Source organism: Crocodylus siamensis, chromosome 15 (genome assembly GCF_052110815.1).
Source record: "Crocodylus siamensis isolate JL-2025a chromosome 15, ASM5211081v1, whole genome shotgun sequence".
NCBI lineage: Eukaryota > Metazoa > Chordata > Crocodylia > Crocodylidae > Crocodylus > Crocodylus siamensis.
This window is the reverse complement of record NC_143409.1, coordinates 53742441-53757797: the sequence shown is the minus strand read 5'-3', so window position 1 is coordinate 53757797 and position 15357 is coordinate 53742441. Positions and strand designations below refer to the sequence as shown.

Sequence of the window (15357 nt, the reverse complement as noted above, 5' to 3'; positions counted from 1 at the left end):
GATGCTCCCCACTGAGGGTGAGTGGGGCGAGGAGATCGCGGTTCCCAGCCAGGAGCAAGGGCCCAGCCTGTGCCCTTCCCTGGCCATCAGGTCCCAGGGCTCAGTGCCTGGGCACCAAAAGGGCTCAGCTCTGCACTAGAGCACAGCTCTGGCCCACGGCTCAGGGAAACAACCCCCCAGGCCTTGCCCAGCAGGCACCCAGGGCTCTGGTGGAGCCAGGACACAGGACCGTGCATGGCCAGGGAGAGGCAAGCTGTCTGCTTTTGTCACCCCCGCCCCTGTGGAGCACGAGAGGCCAAGACCCCACACCCCATCCCGCAGGGCCCACGGCGTGGGGCTGAGCTGCAGGGGTCCCAGCTGGATATGTTCAGCCGGCCGGATTGGCTCAGGTGAGGAACTGCAACGGACACGGCCAGCTCCACTAACAGCTTTATTTCCTATGTCTAAACCTAAAAGTATTTACAGTCTTCGCTGGGGGGAGGCCACATGTGACCCCCTGGAAGCCCCCGGGGCAGGCTTGGCAGTGAGTGGACACCCTCAGCGTTTGGGGCCTGGCTTCAAGGCCTTGTACTCCACCCCCATGCGGCACCTCTCGGGCAGACCGGTGGCTCTGGGAAGGGGAAAAAAAACAGTAAGATGCCAGACCGCTGCCACGGCACAGGACACTTCATGGGGCCACCTGCCATGGGGTCTCCAGCTGTGTCAGGGCCCAGAGCCAGCCCCGAGGGGCCCAGCAACACATCTGGCACCGCAGCCCCCCCGGGAGCAGGGCTGACCGGTGACAACAAGTGATGGCTGAGCCCAGGTGGAGGGACTCTGCTCCAGCTTCGCTTCCACGGGGAGCCCCAGCCCCCAGGGAGCACACGGGGCAGGAGGGAGGCTCAGAGCAGGCACCAGGAGCTGTAACTGGGGCAGCACACGGGAAAGGGACCTGCCTCCCCCCACTGCCGTGGCCCGCCCTGCTGCAGCTGCCCTGTCCTCAGCCGGCGGCTTGCGCCCCAGCCTGCTCCTGCACCACCCAGCGAGTGCCAGGGGCTCGGCCTGCCCCACGACGTGGTGAAGGGGGCGGGCAGCAAGAGCCAGCACGAGTTGTGACCAGCACCCATGGTTCAGCCCCACGCGGCCCCACCCTCACCGGAGCTCCTCCATCCTCGTTCTCTTCAGCTGGGCAATGCGATCGGCGTGCTTCTGCATCTCCTTTTGCAGGCGCTTCCCATCCTCAAAGCAGACGGCCCGCGCCTGCACCAGCTGCTCCTGGCGCTCCTGCATCTGGCGCCGCACCGCTTTCCCGTGTGCCACTCGCTTGGCCGCCCTCTCCTCCTGCTGCTAGAAATATTATTAAAAATGCATTATCAATAGCTGTTAACTCCCATCAATAGTGTTGTCCTCTGAATAAGCATGGGTGCCAGCTCCTGCTCCTTCTGGGCCTGCTCCCGCTGGTCCCTGGGGGAGACGCCAGCGCCCATGACAGGGGCCAGCCCAGCCCCCCTTAAGTAGTTAATTATAATACACATGCGATGTATGATGGGCAGTGCCTGTCCTCCCCACAGCCAGGGGACTGGCAGGGCCGTGACCTTCCTTCCAGGGACTGCTCTGTCCCCCGCCCTGGGGGACAGACACGGGGTCATGGGACGCCTGCCCAAGCTGGGTCGTCTCCACTGCCCAGCTCGTCTCCCCCATGGCTCAGACAGAGATGCACAGGGCAGGCCTGATGTGGCCCAGCCCAGTGCCCCGCAGGCACGCTCTCCAGCGCCTGCACCCCATTGCTGCCCCGGGCTGGGCCACTCCTTGTCCTACCTGAGCACCTGATCATAATAGCTGCGGTCCCGCTTGGTTTGAATCATCTGCTTGTGCTCCTTGCAGGCCATCTGGTCCAGGCATCTCTGCTGCAGCTCCGCCTGGGTCTTCAACTTTTTCAGCATGGCCTCCTTCTCCCTTTCCCGCCACTCTCGCTCCTTGGCCTCCTGGTGCCATTTGGCCCGGACCGCGTCCTGCTGGGAGGGAAGCCCTGACTGCATGGCCCAGGCAGCAAGGAGCCAGGCAGAGGCGCTGGCCCCGCACCCCTGGGGAACTAGCCCTGACCCTCGAGCTGCCTTTCCTGGCTCCTCTCCCGGCTGTATACAGCCCACTGTGCTCTCCTCCCCTCCTGCTCACGTGTGGTGCTGGCTGCCATGGCAAAGCTGGATAGACCTGTAAAAATCTTATTTCATTTCTGTATAACTGTCGCGCGGCACTCTCACATTTATGTAACCTTGAAGTCTTGGCTGTTAATCAAAATGAAAGCTTTGTACTTTTCTACACTTGTATCAAGCTGCACATACGCATTCTGTAAATTTCATTTCTTATCTGTAAGTGTCATTTCTGCAGAAACAAAACTTATGTAGAAAATCCACCTAGTAACTACTGTGTAAAAGAAACTATCCTATCCCTGTATGCTTAGCTTATATCATAGTTAGTGTCACAGAGGCAGTCCAACCAACATCTATAAAAGAGGCAAAGAGGCAGGAAGTAGCAGAGACGACGACTGGACGACCCTGCAGGCCTGATCACCCTGCAGCCAGGCTTCAGCCTCCCTGCCTGGGCGTATCCCAGCGAAAACCAAGGCCTCGAAAATCCAACAATCTACAACGATTCACCGTGTTACAGTTTTGTATTCACCATCCCGTTTATGAGCTGTTGACCAGTTCTGGGACTTAAGGAGCCGGCAGCCGCACCCATCGTTGGGCTGGTTGCAGTGGTGGAAAGCAAGGGCTGGCTCTGGAACCCCACGAAGCAACAGACCCCCTTTCTATCCGGCATCCTGTAACTGAAGAAACATCGGAGACTCCACTTCTCAACTGCCTCTCTTCGTAGCTTAGACAGCATATCTACGCTCTCTATACTTATATTTACTGCAACTTCGTTCCAGCCGGCCTCCCCTCTTATTCGTAAGAGGGTGAGGCCAGGTGAGTGAATAAAACAAATTTTTACTTCACTTTATATCCACTCCGTAATAACTTCTACTACTAACATCCCATCTCAATGAGCTGTTGACCAGTTCTGGGACTTAAGGAGTCGGCAGCCGCACCTATCATTGGACTAGTTCCAGTGGTGGAAAGCAAGGGCTTATTCTGGAACCCCGTGAACCAACAGACATCCTATAGACTTATTACAGAAAACTAACAACTTACTCTAACTCGTCTACTTGTGCCAACTCGGCGAACCTCGAAGGCGGTTATAAAGCTACCTCCAATCCCACCCCACAAGCCGCGCGCTCGCACAGCTCCGTAAAGCCCGCGGCTCCCCAAGCGGTGCCAGAACCGCTAGCCCGGCATTCCCCCGCAGGACCCAGGCAAGCTGCGGAGCCTCGCCTGCCGCCTCGGAGAGCTAATGTCCTTTTCCCTGAGCCCAGGCTGCCGCACGCCCCCCTCTGTCTTGCTCTCAGGGGCTCCAGCCAGGGCTCGGTCTGCCCTGCCGCGGTCCCAGGGGGAAGCATCCTCCACTCCCCCCCATGGTGCGTGGGGGTGATGCCCTCCTGCCCTGCTGGGAACCTGGCTGCCGAATGGACCAGGAAGGAGCCAGGGCAGGGGCAGCCATGTGCGTTACCTTCTCAGCCTGGAGGTCCTGGGCCCTTTCTTGCAGGGCTCTCAGGTGGGCCGTCTCCAGCTCTTTCTCGTGCCAGGCTTTTTCCTGCCGCACCTCGAAATCCACTTCCCACACCTGCCACGGCACAGCCCCGGATCCATGAGCCACGGGGCCGCCCTGGGCCACTGACCCCCCACCATGCACTGGCACACATGGGCAGACCCGTCATAGCGTCACATGTGTGTGTGCTGGGTCACTGATATGTGTGCAGCATTCTCACACAGGCAGTGGCAGGTGCACACGTGTGCCCTTCAGCCCCACACAACCATGTGCTGCCTGCCCCCATCAGCGCACAGGACTCTCTAGTGCTCTCCCCGAGGCCCAGCCATGCTGAGACCAGAGCGGGTCGTTCCAGCCCCACTCAGGCTCCGCAGGCCCCTGGCCCTGGACCCGTACCATTTTCTGTTTCTGGTGGTCCAGGATGCGCTGGTCAGCCAGCCTCTCCTGCTCCAGTTTCTGCTCCTTGTGCTTCAGCATTTGTTGGTTGATGCGGAAATCCTCCACGTGGGCTTCCCTTTCTTTCAGCCGTTCTTCTCCAAGTCCTGAGGAAGGTCCAAGTGGAGGGACTGAGAGAGATGCCAGGGGGACGCCCCAGCACGCATCCACTTCTGTCATTTCGTCCTCGGCAACTTCCCGCAGCTGGATAGTGCCAAGCCCAACTTGAGCCTGCCACACCCAGCGTGGCAGCCTTGCTGCGTGGCACCCAGGGGCACTGGGGATGTGACCCTGCCCTCGGGCAGCCGGGTCAGTGCAGCTGTGTGTGGCACGTGGGGCGAGCCCAGATCTGCACTGCTGGGGATGGCCAGGATGAGCCCCTTCCCTCCCGTGCCTGTGCCATCCTTACCTGCAGCTCTTCAAGGTGAAGCTTCTGCAGGTGGTCCCGTATCTGCTGGGCCTCCAGGTCCTGCACCTCGGCCTGTATGGCCCTCTCCTTCTCCTTCTCTGCTATTTGCTTCTCAATCTGGCGCCTCCCCCTGAGTGAAACACAAGAACGGTCGCACATGCTGCCCGCTGGCCCCAGGCTCCTCGCCAGCAGGACCCCTGCAAGACCAGCTGGGCTCCAGATCTGCTCCCAGGCTGCCGTCCAGCGGCCAAGCTGAGGCTGGGGCGCCCCTGTCTCGGCCTCTGTGGCAGAAAGCCACCTTGTTTCTCCCCAAAATCTCTGCCCTGTGACACTGTGACTAAAATCTCTGAGCAGCAACCATTTGATTAGGGTGGGCCCAGCACGGAGGGGACCGCACCCTGGCCGGTCTCTTGAGCTGGCTGCAGTCCTGAGGGAGGGGAAACCTGCTCCCTCTGCCTAGGGGACTGGCATCAGTTACCTGGGTGGGGGGTTTCTACCTGGGGAGCTGGAATCTGCCCGGTAACAGGTGATGTATTACAAATTGGTTGGCTGACAGCCAGCTGGGGCTGACCTCCACTGGCCCAGGTGAGTGAGGTCAAAGGGGCTATATAGGTTTGGGGAGGGGAGGAGGCTCGCTCTTCTCTCTTCGGCCATGAGGTGAAGCAGCAGCCGAGCAGGGGAGACAGAGGGGCCTTGCCATCGGGACCGAGCTCTCTCTCACCCCCAGACTCCAGAGGGGAAACGGGAGAGCTCTGGAAGATGCTTGTGAGTAAGCTACTCAATCGCATTAGATATCTAGCTGGCAGTAACACAGATGCATGATCAAAAGGCTACCTCAGCCACGCTGTTTGCTCTTTAGGATTTCTAAGATATTGCTCAACCCTGTACCCTAGTTTCCCCTACCCCTGGTAATCAATAAAGTTCTCCTTTGTGACTGGTGTGGGAGACTTATTGAGGGGTGGGTCTAAATTACGCCTAAGAGACCCCTTGACTGGTGTGGGAGACTTATTGAGGGGTTTCTCTGGGGGTCTGCGGACTAAGGGAAACTTTACTTTTTGCCCAATCGATCTGGGGAAGTGCCCCAAGTGCCTGTACCGGGTCGAGTACCCGTCGGACTATTAGGGTTGTGTTTCCCCGAGGACGCAGGGCCGAGAGAGTCCCTTCTCGGGGTGGTGGGGGCGACGTTACCCCCAGACTAGCGAGTGTGCTCCGGGAGAGGGGTCGGCCGAGCATAAGGCGCCCCTAGGGAGGCATTCGGAGCCTGGCAGGGGGTCGGGCGCAGGGAGGTGGGCGGCTCAACGCAGGAGCGCCCCCTACTGGCCCGCCACAGCCTCCACGTGAGGTCCTGCATGTGCGAAGTGCCCACGTTTGAAGCAGCCTCTGCCTGGTTGTGCTGGGGCAGGGACTTCCGGCTCACTGGATCAGCTCCTGCTTCCTCTTCTCCTCCAGCTCTTCCTGCATCCGGACGACTTTCTGGCGCTCCACTTCCATATTCTGATCTAGGCTCAGCTCCTCCTCTTTCAGCTCCTTCTCCATCTGCTGCTTCTCCATCGTCTGGGCATCCGGGATGGCATGGCACCTGGCATCCTCAATCATCTGCAGGGCAGAGCACCAGGCTGGGAGAGGGACCCAGAGGTGGGGCACAGAGCGGGGAAGAGACCCAGGGCTGTGGGGGCTCCAGTGGGAGGCAGGGCTTAGCCCTATTCCTGGCTCTGCCACTGACTGTGTGTGTGCCCTTGGGGGAGTCCCCTGCCTGTCTCTGGGTGTTTGCACAGCTCCCATGAGCACAGAAGGGAGCGCAGGGCTCAGGGGCAGGCCCCAGGGAAGGAGATGCAGCACGGCTCTGCCTTTCGGGGGAGAGCACTCGGAGCCTGGGGGCAACGGGGCAGCAGGGGGAGAGGGGCAGGGGAGAGAGGAGCCGGAGAGCCTGCGCCCGCGGCCCACCTTCTCCATATCCTCGATCTCATCTTCCTGCTCCAGACGCATCCTGTCGGCCCGCTGCAGCAGGTAGTTGCCTCGCTCCTCGGCCTCCTTCTCCAGGTCGCTCTTCTCTACCTTCTGCTTGAGAAGAATCCCCTCTTTCATGGCCTTTTTGTGCTGGGCCACAGCCGCCTGGCGGGGAGAGGCAGGCTGCTAGCAGCCCCTGGCAGGTGGGGAGCTGGTCCCCTGCCCACATGGTCAGTCCTGGCAGATGCCCACCCCAACCCACAGCACCAGGGACCATACCTCGAAACCACCCAGCACAGGGGGAAGCAAGAAGAGGCGACTACCATTGTGGCGTCCCTCTTGGCTTGGTAGGCTGCTGCCTTGTCTGGCGATCCTCCATGACGCACTGGGCCTTAATGCGCTCATTCTCTGCCCTGCTCAGGATGAGCGTCTGCTGGGGCGGTCTCTCTCTAGGAAGGCTGGGGAGGGGCAAGAGGGCACGGGAGAGTCGGTGTCAGGGCATGGAGTCTCCCTTCCCTGAACCGGGTTAATAGAATCATCCTAATATATTAGATAATAATAATAAATGCTAAATGTGCCAGTCTTTATTCCCTGCTCCACCTCCCCCATCTGCATGGCGATGGAATGACGTGGGTGTGACATCACACAGCCGTGCCCGGTGCTGTACGTAGCAGCTGGAGAGGGGCCCTGGCCCAACCCTACCCCCCGCCTTGGCCTCTCCCGGGGCCTGCGGTGTCCAAGCAGCATCTGATTCTGTCCCAAACCGGTCAGGCCCAGGGGGTCCTTCCCCTCCTCTCCCTGGTCCAGCCCCACATGCGGTGGGATCAATGTGGAGACACCTCTCATTTTAAATCAATGAGGAGGGCCCACAGCTCATGTCTGAGGGTTTGTGCTGCTCCTGCCCTGCCACAGGAGCTACTTCCCCACACCTCAGCTCCTCTCCAATCCCACCCAGGCATTTCAGGGCTGCTTAGTCCCCCGCAGGAGGTCAATGGAAGCGGTACGGGCTCGCGTGGCACCACAGCCCTTCTGCGGGGCCGCTGCAGACCACAGGGCCCCCAACAGCTCTTCCAAGCACCTTACACTAGTGTGCGGACATAGTCCTTCGTGATAATAGGGTGGTCTTTGGCTTATAGGGCTGGTCAACGGGCGGAGACAAATCATGAGCCCCATGTGGCATCGTGGCGAGGTAGGCAGGCCGCGACTGCTGCAGGTTCTGCAAGAAAGGAAGCACGGGGTCTCCTCTGGGCTCCTTCTGGGTCCGGAGGGGCACACAGGGGCCGGGAGCAGGCACAGGGCCATGGCTCTGCCAGCCACTCACCTTCCCCCTGGGCTTGAGCACTGGCATCGTCCTGGTGTGATGCCCTAATTGGGGCAGGGGCTGCATTGGGGCCCGCACCCAGGCCACCTTCCCCTTGGCTTTGGGCTGGCCGGTGGGTGGCGGTGGAAGCACCTGCCCCCGAGGTGCTCCTGCTTCGTGCACCTGGGGGAGCTGGGGGGGAGGAGAGATGTTCAGCAGAAGCCCCCCTGCCATGCCCCCTCCCCAGCGCCCAGCCGCCAGGCTGCCCCCCACCCCTCGGCCTGGCAATGGGCAGCAGCAGCCCGGGTCCCGGGAGAAGCTGCTGTGCCCAGGCGCCGCGGGAGGACTCTGGCCGTTCGCAGCCCATCACCTGCCACGAGTGTGGTTTTCGAGGGGCCTTGTGCCAGCTGGGGCTTGGGCACTGGGGGCACCACGGGCTGCTTAGCCGGGCTAGTGGGGCTAGGCAATGCCATCTTTTCAGCCTGAGGCTCCGCAAAGGGCCCGGGGCCCGGGGCAGAGGCGCCCCGAGCGGTCACACTGCGCCTACCCTTGGTACCCTATTTCCTTTCCTAACTATCTAAAGGCTGAACTAGCGCTATCTACCTCCGATCTGAGCTACCTCTATCTATCTCATATCTACTAGCTTGCTGCTCTGTCGACTCCTCCCCATCCAGCTCCTCACTATTAACCCAACGACCCCCTCACACTGCGATGCGCGCCGACCGGCGAGTCTCTTGGCTGAGCCGAGACTGACCAGGCAGAACCCGGCGCTGGTATTTATACCTGCCCCCCGTCTCCGCGGTGATGGAATGACACGGGCATGACATCACAAAGCCGTGCCCGGCGCTGTATATAGCGGTTGGAGAGGGGCCCTGGGCCCAATCCTGCCCCCCCACAGCCGTGTCCAAGCAGCATCTGATTCTGTCCCAAGCCATTCAGGCCGGGGGGGTCCTTCGCCTCTTCTCCCTCCGGTCCAGCCCTGGCTCAGGGCAGGACCAGCCCTGTCTCACCCCTGCTGCACGAGGCCAGGGAGGAGCTGGTTCAAATGCACTCAGGAGCCCTCAAGCAGAGGCCTGACCCCCACAGGAAAGGAGGCAACATCAGAGACACCGAATCATAGAAAATGGGGGGTGGAAAGGACCTCAGGAGGTCACATCTCATCCAACCCCCAAGCAGGACAAGCCCCAGCCTGATCATCTCCCCAAGGCTTTGTCTAGCCAGGTCTTGAAAACCTCCAAGGGTGGTGACTGCACCACCTCTGGGAAACCTGTTCCAGTGCTTCACCGCCCGCTTAGTGAGAAAGTTCATCTCATAGCCAACCTCAACTTTCCTTCCTGCAACCTGTGCCCATTGCTCCTTGTTCTGTCATCTGCCACCACTGAGAACAGTCCAGCTCCATCCTTTCTGCAACCCTACTTCAGGCAGTTGAAGGCTGCTATTAAATCCCTCATCAATCAGCTCTTCTCCAGACTAAATCAGCCCAGTTCCCTCAGACTTCTTTCACAAATCCTATCCCCCAGCTCCAAAACCATTTGGGTTGCCCTCCACAGGACTCTCTCCAACTTGTCCACAGCCTTTCTGTAGTGGGCGGCCCAAAACTGGATACAGGACTCCAGATGTGGCCTCCCCAGTGGTTATCTGTGTGGTAAATGCACCACCTGGGAAACAGGGTTGTATTTTGGGTGTTGAAATGCACTGGTCTCTGGAAAACAAGGTTCCCTGGGGAAATCCTATCTCTTTTATTAAACCAACGCAAATGCACTTTTCTGTTACGCTCCTTTGTGCCACCAGACATGACTTGATTATGCTGAGAAGCAACAAGATGTTTTAAGCTGCTGGGATCAGCAGTGCCAAACGTGGTCTTCCAAGGCACCAATTTATTTGCATGCCGCAAGGGACCGATTCGTGTCTGCGTGATGGGAATTTGGTGGGCGACAATATTGCAACAAGCAAGTGTCACTGACAGCAAATCTCCCCCATTTATTCTAATCCTATTTTCTCTCCCATTTTACTGCTGTTTATGAGTCGAGCAGCTAATTTTCTTGCGTGCTTTCCCCACTAACCCCAAATCCTGTCATGTCATAACTCTGTCACAGGTCTTTTACGGTTTGTTTGACTGCGTCACTTGTGCAGGACCTGCTGTATGATGCAGAAGTGCCGCTGTGTCCACCCTAGAGGTGGCTGCACAGCAGGCCTGGAGGAAGAGCGCTACGCCCTGCTTTGCCGGGGACCAGCTGAGAGAAACTGGGTGTCCCAGCATAGGCCTGCAAACTCAGGAGGAGAGGATTGACCACTCTAAAAGTGGTCCTGGAGGTGCAGTCAAGATGGTCAGGAAGGCAATATCTTGTGTTTATTAATCTGAATTTGATATTTAATTATAATGACTATGGGACTAATAACGAAGAATGACTTTGGACTACTTTGACTCTTTTTTGCTTTGTTTCTTATGGTTTTGGTTTTTTAATCCTGTATGTATAATCTAGCAAATTGTTGCTAGAGTTTTTTATATATAAATAAATAAAATAACACATACTGGTTATTTTTGTTTCTGCTTCAATCTGCAAGTGAATACCACAGCGCCAGGCCCCTGGTATATTACCAGAGTGTCCACTTTCCCTTTAAGTGGAGAAAATTATGTATTGTTTTCTATGTGATGAGGCACCGCTCCCTCTGCACCCCGCTCTTCTATATCCTACATCTGCCTGCGCTCTTAATTTCTCTCCTCTATTTTGCAGCCGTGCAGATACTTTTTATCTCTAGCTATAAAGACCTTCACTGACATGTGGTCATGTTCACTCAGATGTAGACATGAATGAATGTGAAGTATGAGAGGTGCCATCTAGATGCTTAAGAAGGCTAAACCTTGTTTTATGAATCCCAACAAGAGCTATACATTTAATAAGAATGATGATGGGACTGTGTTTTGTCTAGTTTGTGGTGTTTTTGAAACTTGCTGTATAATATCAGGTATGGGGTTGGACTAGACGTGAGCTCTAGAGGTCTTGTGCAGCCCCACTTCTCTATGAGTCTCTGCCTGTGACCCTGTGATGTCTGCACTTCCCTCCAGCCCCACTTTTCTTGGATTCTGTAACTATGATGCTATGGCCTCTGGCAGTCCACTTCAGCCTGACTTGTCTATGATGCTGTGACTCTGAGCTCTGAAGGTCCCTTCCAGCCTCACATCTCTGATTCTATGATGTTATTCTACAGCCTCCGTCCACCCAAACCTCCCCATCACCCTGTTTCTTTGTGTCTCCTTCCACAGCCCACCTTGCTCCCACCAAGTGTGCACTTGAGGGCTACTCTGGGACAGAAGCTGAATCTTCAAAGTAACCCTTTGGCTTCCACTTCTGCCTGGGGTCATTGGTTTGCAGGTCCATGGAGTTTCCTTGAGTGGTCCTCATAGTGCTTGGCATTCTCGTGTTGGCTGTGGCTGTGGCTGGATATTTGCTGTACAGATGTGGGCATCTCAGCCAGAGCTGTGGGAAGCAGAGCAGTGCAGATGGACAGACACACAGCCCTGCGGAGCCCCTTGTCTTAAAATGAACTACTGGCTTCAGAAGATTCCCCACACTTGAACAAAGGACGTACTCATGGTTGTTTTCACCCCTGCAAAGCTTCATTTAAGGATACTCGCAGAGGCAGGTGACAGAATAGAGCAGAGAGGACGGGCACCTCACATTGGACCTTAGGCGGCAGCCGCCACCCCAAGGAGGATTATTCACCTCCAAGGACGATTACTCCGTGCTGGTCTGGTCCTGCAGGGAGCAAACCAGGAAAGCCAAGGCTGCAACTGAACTCCAACTAGCTTCAGGCATCAAGGACAACAAAAAGTCCTTTTTCAGATATGTGGGAGCCGGAGGAAAAGCAAGGGCAATGTTGGACCCCTGCTAAACCAGATGGGGCAACTGACAACTGACGCCCAGGAAAAAGCCAACCTATTAAATAGGTACTTTGCGTCAGTCTTTCATCAGTCACACGGGATGCCCATGCCTGCTATGGGACAGGGAAATCTGGGTGAGGGGGATCCCCTACCCTCCATCAATGCTGACCTCGTGAAGGAACACCTTGAGAAGCTGGATACCTTCAAGTCAGCCGGCCCTGACAATCTGCACCCCAGGGTACTCAAGGAGCTGGCGAACGTCATAGCCCAGCCCCTGGCACAGATCTCTGAAAACTCCTGGCGCTCTGGTGTAGTGCCCGAAGACTGGAAGAAGGCCAATGTGGTGCCGATCTTCAAGAAAGGGAGGAGAGTGGATCCGGCTAACTACAGGCCCATTAGCCTGACTTCTATCCTGGGGAAGATCTTAGAAAAGTTTATTAAGGAGGCCATCCTTGAGGGACTGGCCCAGGCTAACATCCTAAGGGATAGCCAGCACGGGTTTGTTGCGGGTAGGTCTTGTTTGACCAATCTCATTTCCTTCTATGACCAGGTGACCTATCACCTGGACAAGGGAGAAGAGATTGATGTCATATATCTTGACTTCAAAAAAGCTTTTGATCTGGTATCCCATGATCACCTCTTGGCCAAACTGGCCAGTTGCGGCCTTCGGTCCACCAGGATACGCTGACTGGGAAATTGGCTCCGTGGTCGGACCCAGAGGGTTGTGATTGATGGCAGTCACTCATCGTGGTGCCCTGTGACCAGTGGGGTCCCTCAAGGCTCTGTCTTGGGACCCATACTGTTCAACATCTTCATTAACGATGTGGACATTGGAGTCAGGAGTGGACTGGCCAAGTTCGCCGATGACACCAAACTTTGGGGCAAAGCAACCACGCCAGAAGACAGGCGGGTGATCCAGGCTGACCTGGACAAGCTCAGCAAATGGGCAGACGAGAACCTCATGGTGTTTAACACCAAAAAATGCAAGGGTCTCCACCTTGGGAGGAAAACCCTGCAGCATCCTTATAGGCTCGGCAGTGCTACGTTGGATAGCACTACAGAAGAAAGAGACTTGGGGGTCATCATTGACCACAAGATGAACATGAGCCTGCAATGCGATGCTGCGGCTAGTAAAGCGACCAAAATGCTGGCGTGCATCCATAGATGCTTCTCGAGCAAATCCCGGGACGTCATTCTCCCCTTGTACTCGGCCTTGGTGAGGCTGCAGCTGGAGTCCTGCGTCCAGTTTTGGGCTCCACAATTCAAAAAGGATGTGGAGAAGCTTGAGAGAGTCCAGAGGAGAGCCACGCGCATGATCAGAGGTCAGGAAAACAGATCTTACGATGACAGGCTGAGAGCCATGGGACTCTTTAGCCTGGAAAAGCGCAGGCTCAGGGGTGATCTCTTGGCCACCTATAAGTTTATCAAGGGTGACCACCAGGATCTGGGGGAACGTTTGTTCACCAGAACGCCCCGAGGGATGACGACGTCGAACCGTCACAAACTCCTGCAAGACCAATTCAGGCTGGACATAAGGAAGAATTTCTTTACTGTCCAAGCCCCCAAGGTCTGGAACAATCTGCCAGCGGAGGTGGTTCAAGCACCTACATTGAACACCTTCAAGAGCAAATTGAATGCTTATCTTGCTGGGATCCTGTGACCTCAGCTGACTTCCTGCCCTTTGGGCGGGGGGCTGGACTCGATGATCACCTGAGGTCCCTTCCAGCCCTAATGTCTATGAAATCTATGAAATCTATGAAAACCCCTCATGGTTCCCCTGGCCCCAGAGTGTCCCAATCCCGCGGATGCGATAGCCTGCGCCGGGGCTCCACGCAAGTTGGCACTCTTGCCAGAGCTGAGGAACCCAGCGTAACTTAAGAATGTGCAGCTTGTATAGTCTGGAGTAAACATCGTTATCTCGAGCTAGGAATTTGTGGGTGAGTCGTAATCCAACACACCCAGTGTTTACCACATTCCACTGTATTACAGCTATCTAGGTTCATAGTTCAGTCACGGTCACAGAGCAGGAGGCTACATGCTGCTTCACTGGCCTACTATAGAATCAGCGTGCAAAACTCTTGCTATTAACAAAGCTCTTACTATTACACCCCTCACGCTGGTCACAACTAATGGACACGCACTTGCCAGTGGTCTTTTGCAGACAGATGGATTTAGCAGCACCAAGGTTTTCCCAGCAGGGACGACAGGGCATAGGCTGGAAGCTGGGTGAAACCTGGACCATGCCTTCCCTCCTAGCAATGTTCAGCACCCAGCTGTCATGTGTGTGTGTGGCCCAAACACCTGGGTTGTGTCTGTGCGTGTATTATTGGTCTCTGTCAGAGTGGCAGAATATGTGAACAAGGCTCCCCATGTCCCAGTCCCTTATGAGTCTCTGGTATGAGCCAGAGCCTCTTTGCCCTGAATAATTAACCAATGATCACAGCCTGGTTCTCGCTTGCCACCTGTTGATGTAACTTATAATTCAGAAAGTATTGCTTTGTTGAAGGTTAATAACTAGGGCATCTGGCTTGCTCCTACTACGGCTCCAGCATCCCCTTGTACCCCAGCCAAACACCAACCAGGTGTTAATACAGAATTGATAGTTGTCTAGTATTCCCGTCTATGTCATGTTAATTTCTCCACCTAAAATTAGTTTCTGTATCCTGTTCTCCTCCTGGGTACCTCCAGCTCACCTGGCCTATACCAGTTTCTGCAGGAAAGCAGTCTGCCTCACCGGAGATAGGGTAGAGCAGCATCTTGAGTGACCAGCATCAGATAAGTATTTATTGTTTGGGAATTCAGCTTTATTTGCTTCCCAGCAATTTTTTTTTTTTATATTTTCTTATTTCCCACAGCTTCTTGCTTGGTGTCCTGTGATTTACCTGTCACATTCCCCAGGATTTTCATAAAAAAAATAACCTCACAGTTAATCAGCACAGTCTCTGCCACTACTTATAATATGTTAGGTACTTAAAGTCCAACTCCCTTCTTCCTCTGGAAGCCAAGAGCACTCTTTTCCCACTGTCTTAATCGTGTTTTTTCTTTTGGGTTTTTTTTTTTTTAAATTAAATAAACCTGTAGTCCCAAAAGGAAGAACACAAATAAAGACCTTTCCTGCCTGTCTGGAGTCTTGTGGTTAGTTCATCCTTGCTTCTGGGTGCCAGGCTCTCAGGGCGCCATGCTCTGCCAAGCTCTTCTGCAGCCTCTGAGTATCTCCAAGCTCCAAGATTTGTACCCAATCTTTGCCCCATTTCCAGGGTGAATCTGCAGAGCTTTAGGGAAAAGTTTCCACACTCTCCTGCTCCGTTTCCTCAGACAAACTTCCTGCCATGGTAGGTTCCTCCCAAAAATAGGGAAGTGGCAGTGCAGGGCACCAATCCAAACAACACTTCAGCTTAGAAGACATAATTCCAGCCTGAACAGCGTTTCTTGTGTGTAAGTTTTCCCCAGGTTCTCTTTCTCTGAAGAGGCACCGGGAGCCTCCTCACAGTCCCTTCCTCCCGGACTCCTATGACTCTACAACCGAATAGCACTGAAGTCGGCTGGAGGAGCCGGCAGCCCCAAGCACTGCAGGGAGAGATGAAACTCTGGAATAGGGAGTCACCCCAGAGACCCAGAAGTCCCAACCAGGGTCCCGTGCACACTGGGGAGTAGGTAACCCTCCCCCGCACCACGAAGAGCTCATATTGAGCAAGGAGGTAACCCCCCCCCAAGGAGAACTCCTAGAAGCTGCCCCCTGACCCTGGATTGCAGGGTGGG

The 15357-nt window shown here is 55.8% G+C and overlaps 1 protein-coding gene across 1 annotated transcript in view; it reads right to left on the bottom strand.

Annotated features, from left to right (window-relative positions):
* Positions 1-537: 537 nt before the first annotated feature.
* Positions 538-15357, bottom strand: part of LOC149852900 (cilia- and flagella-associated protein 45-like) — an 18566-nt gene continuing 3746 nt past the window's right edge. Inside the window, exons 5-14 of the mRNA XM_090028437.1 lie at positions 7737-7907; positions 6413-6580; positions 5886-6064; positions 4438-4598; positions 4021-4142; positions 3586-3699; positions 1798-1991; positions 1407-1443; positions 1136-1326; positions 538-610 (exon numbers count right to left, since the gene is read on the bottom strand). Coding sequence (XP_089884563.1) covers positions 538-610; positions 1136-1326; positions 1407-1443; positions 1798-1991; positions 3586-3699; positions 4021-4142; positions 4438-4598; positions 5886-6064; positions 6413-6580; positions 7737-7907 — 1410 coding nt within the window. The remainder of the gene's footprint in view (positions 611-1135; positions 1327-1406; positions 1444-1797; positions 1992-3585; positions 3700-4020; positions 4143-4437; positions 4599-5885; positions 6065-6412; positions 6581-7736; positions 7908-15357) is intronic.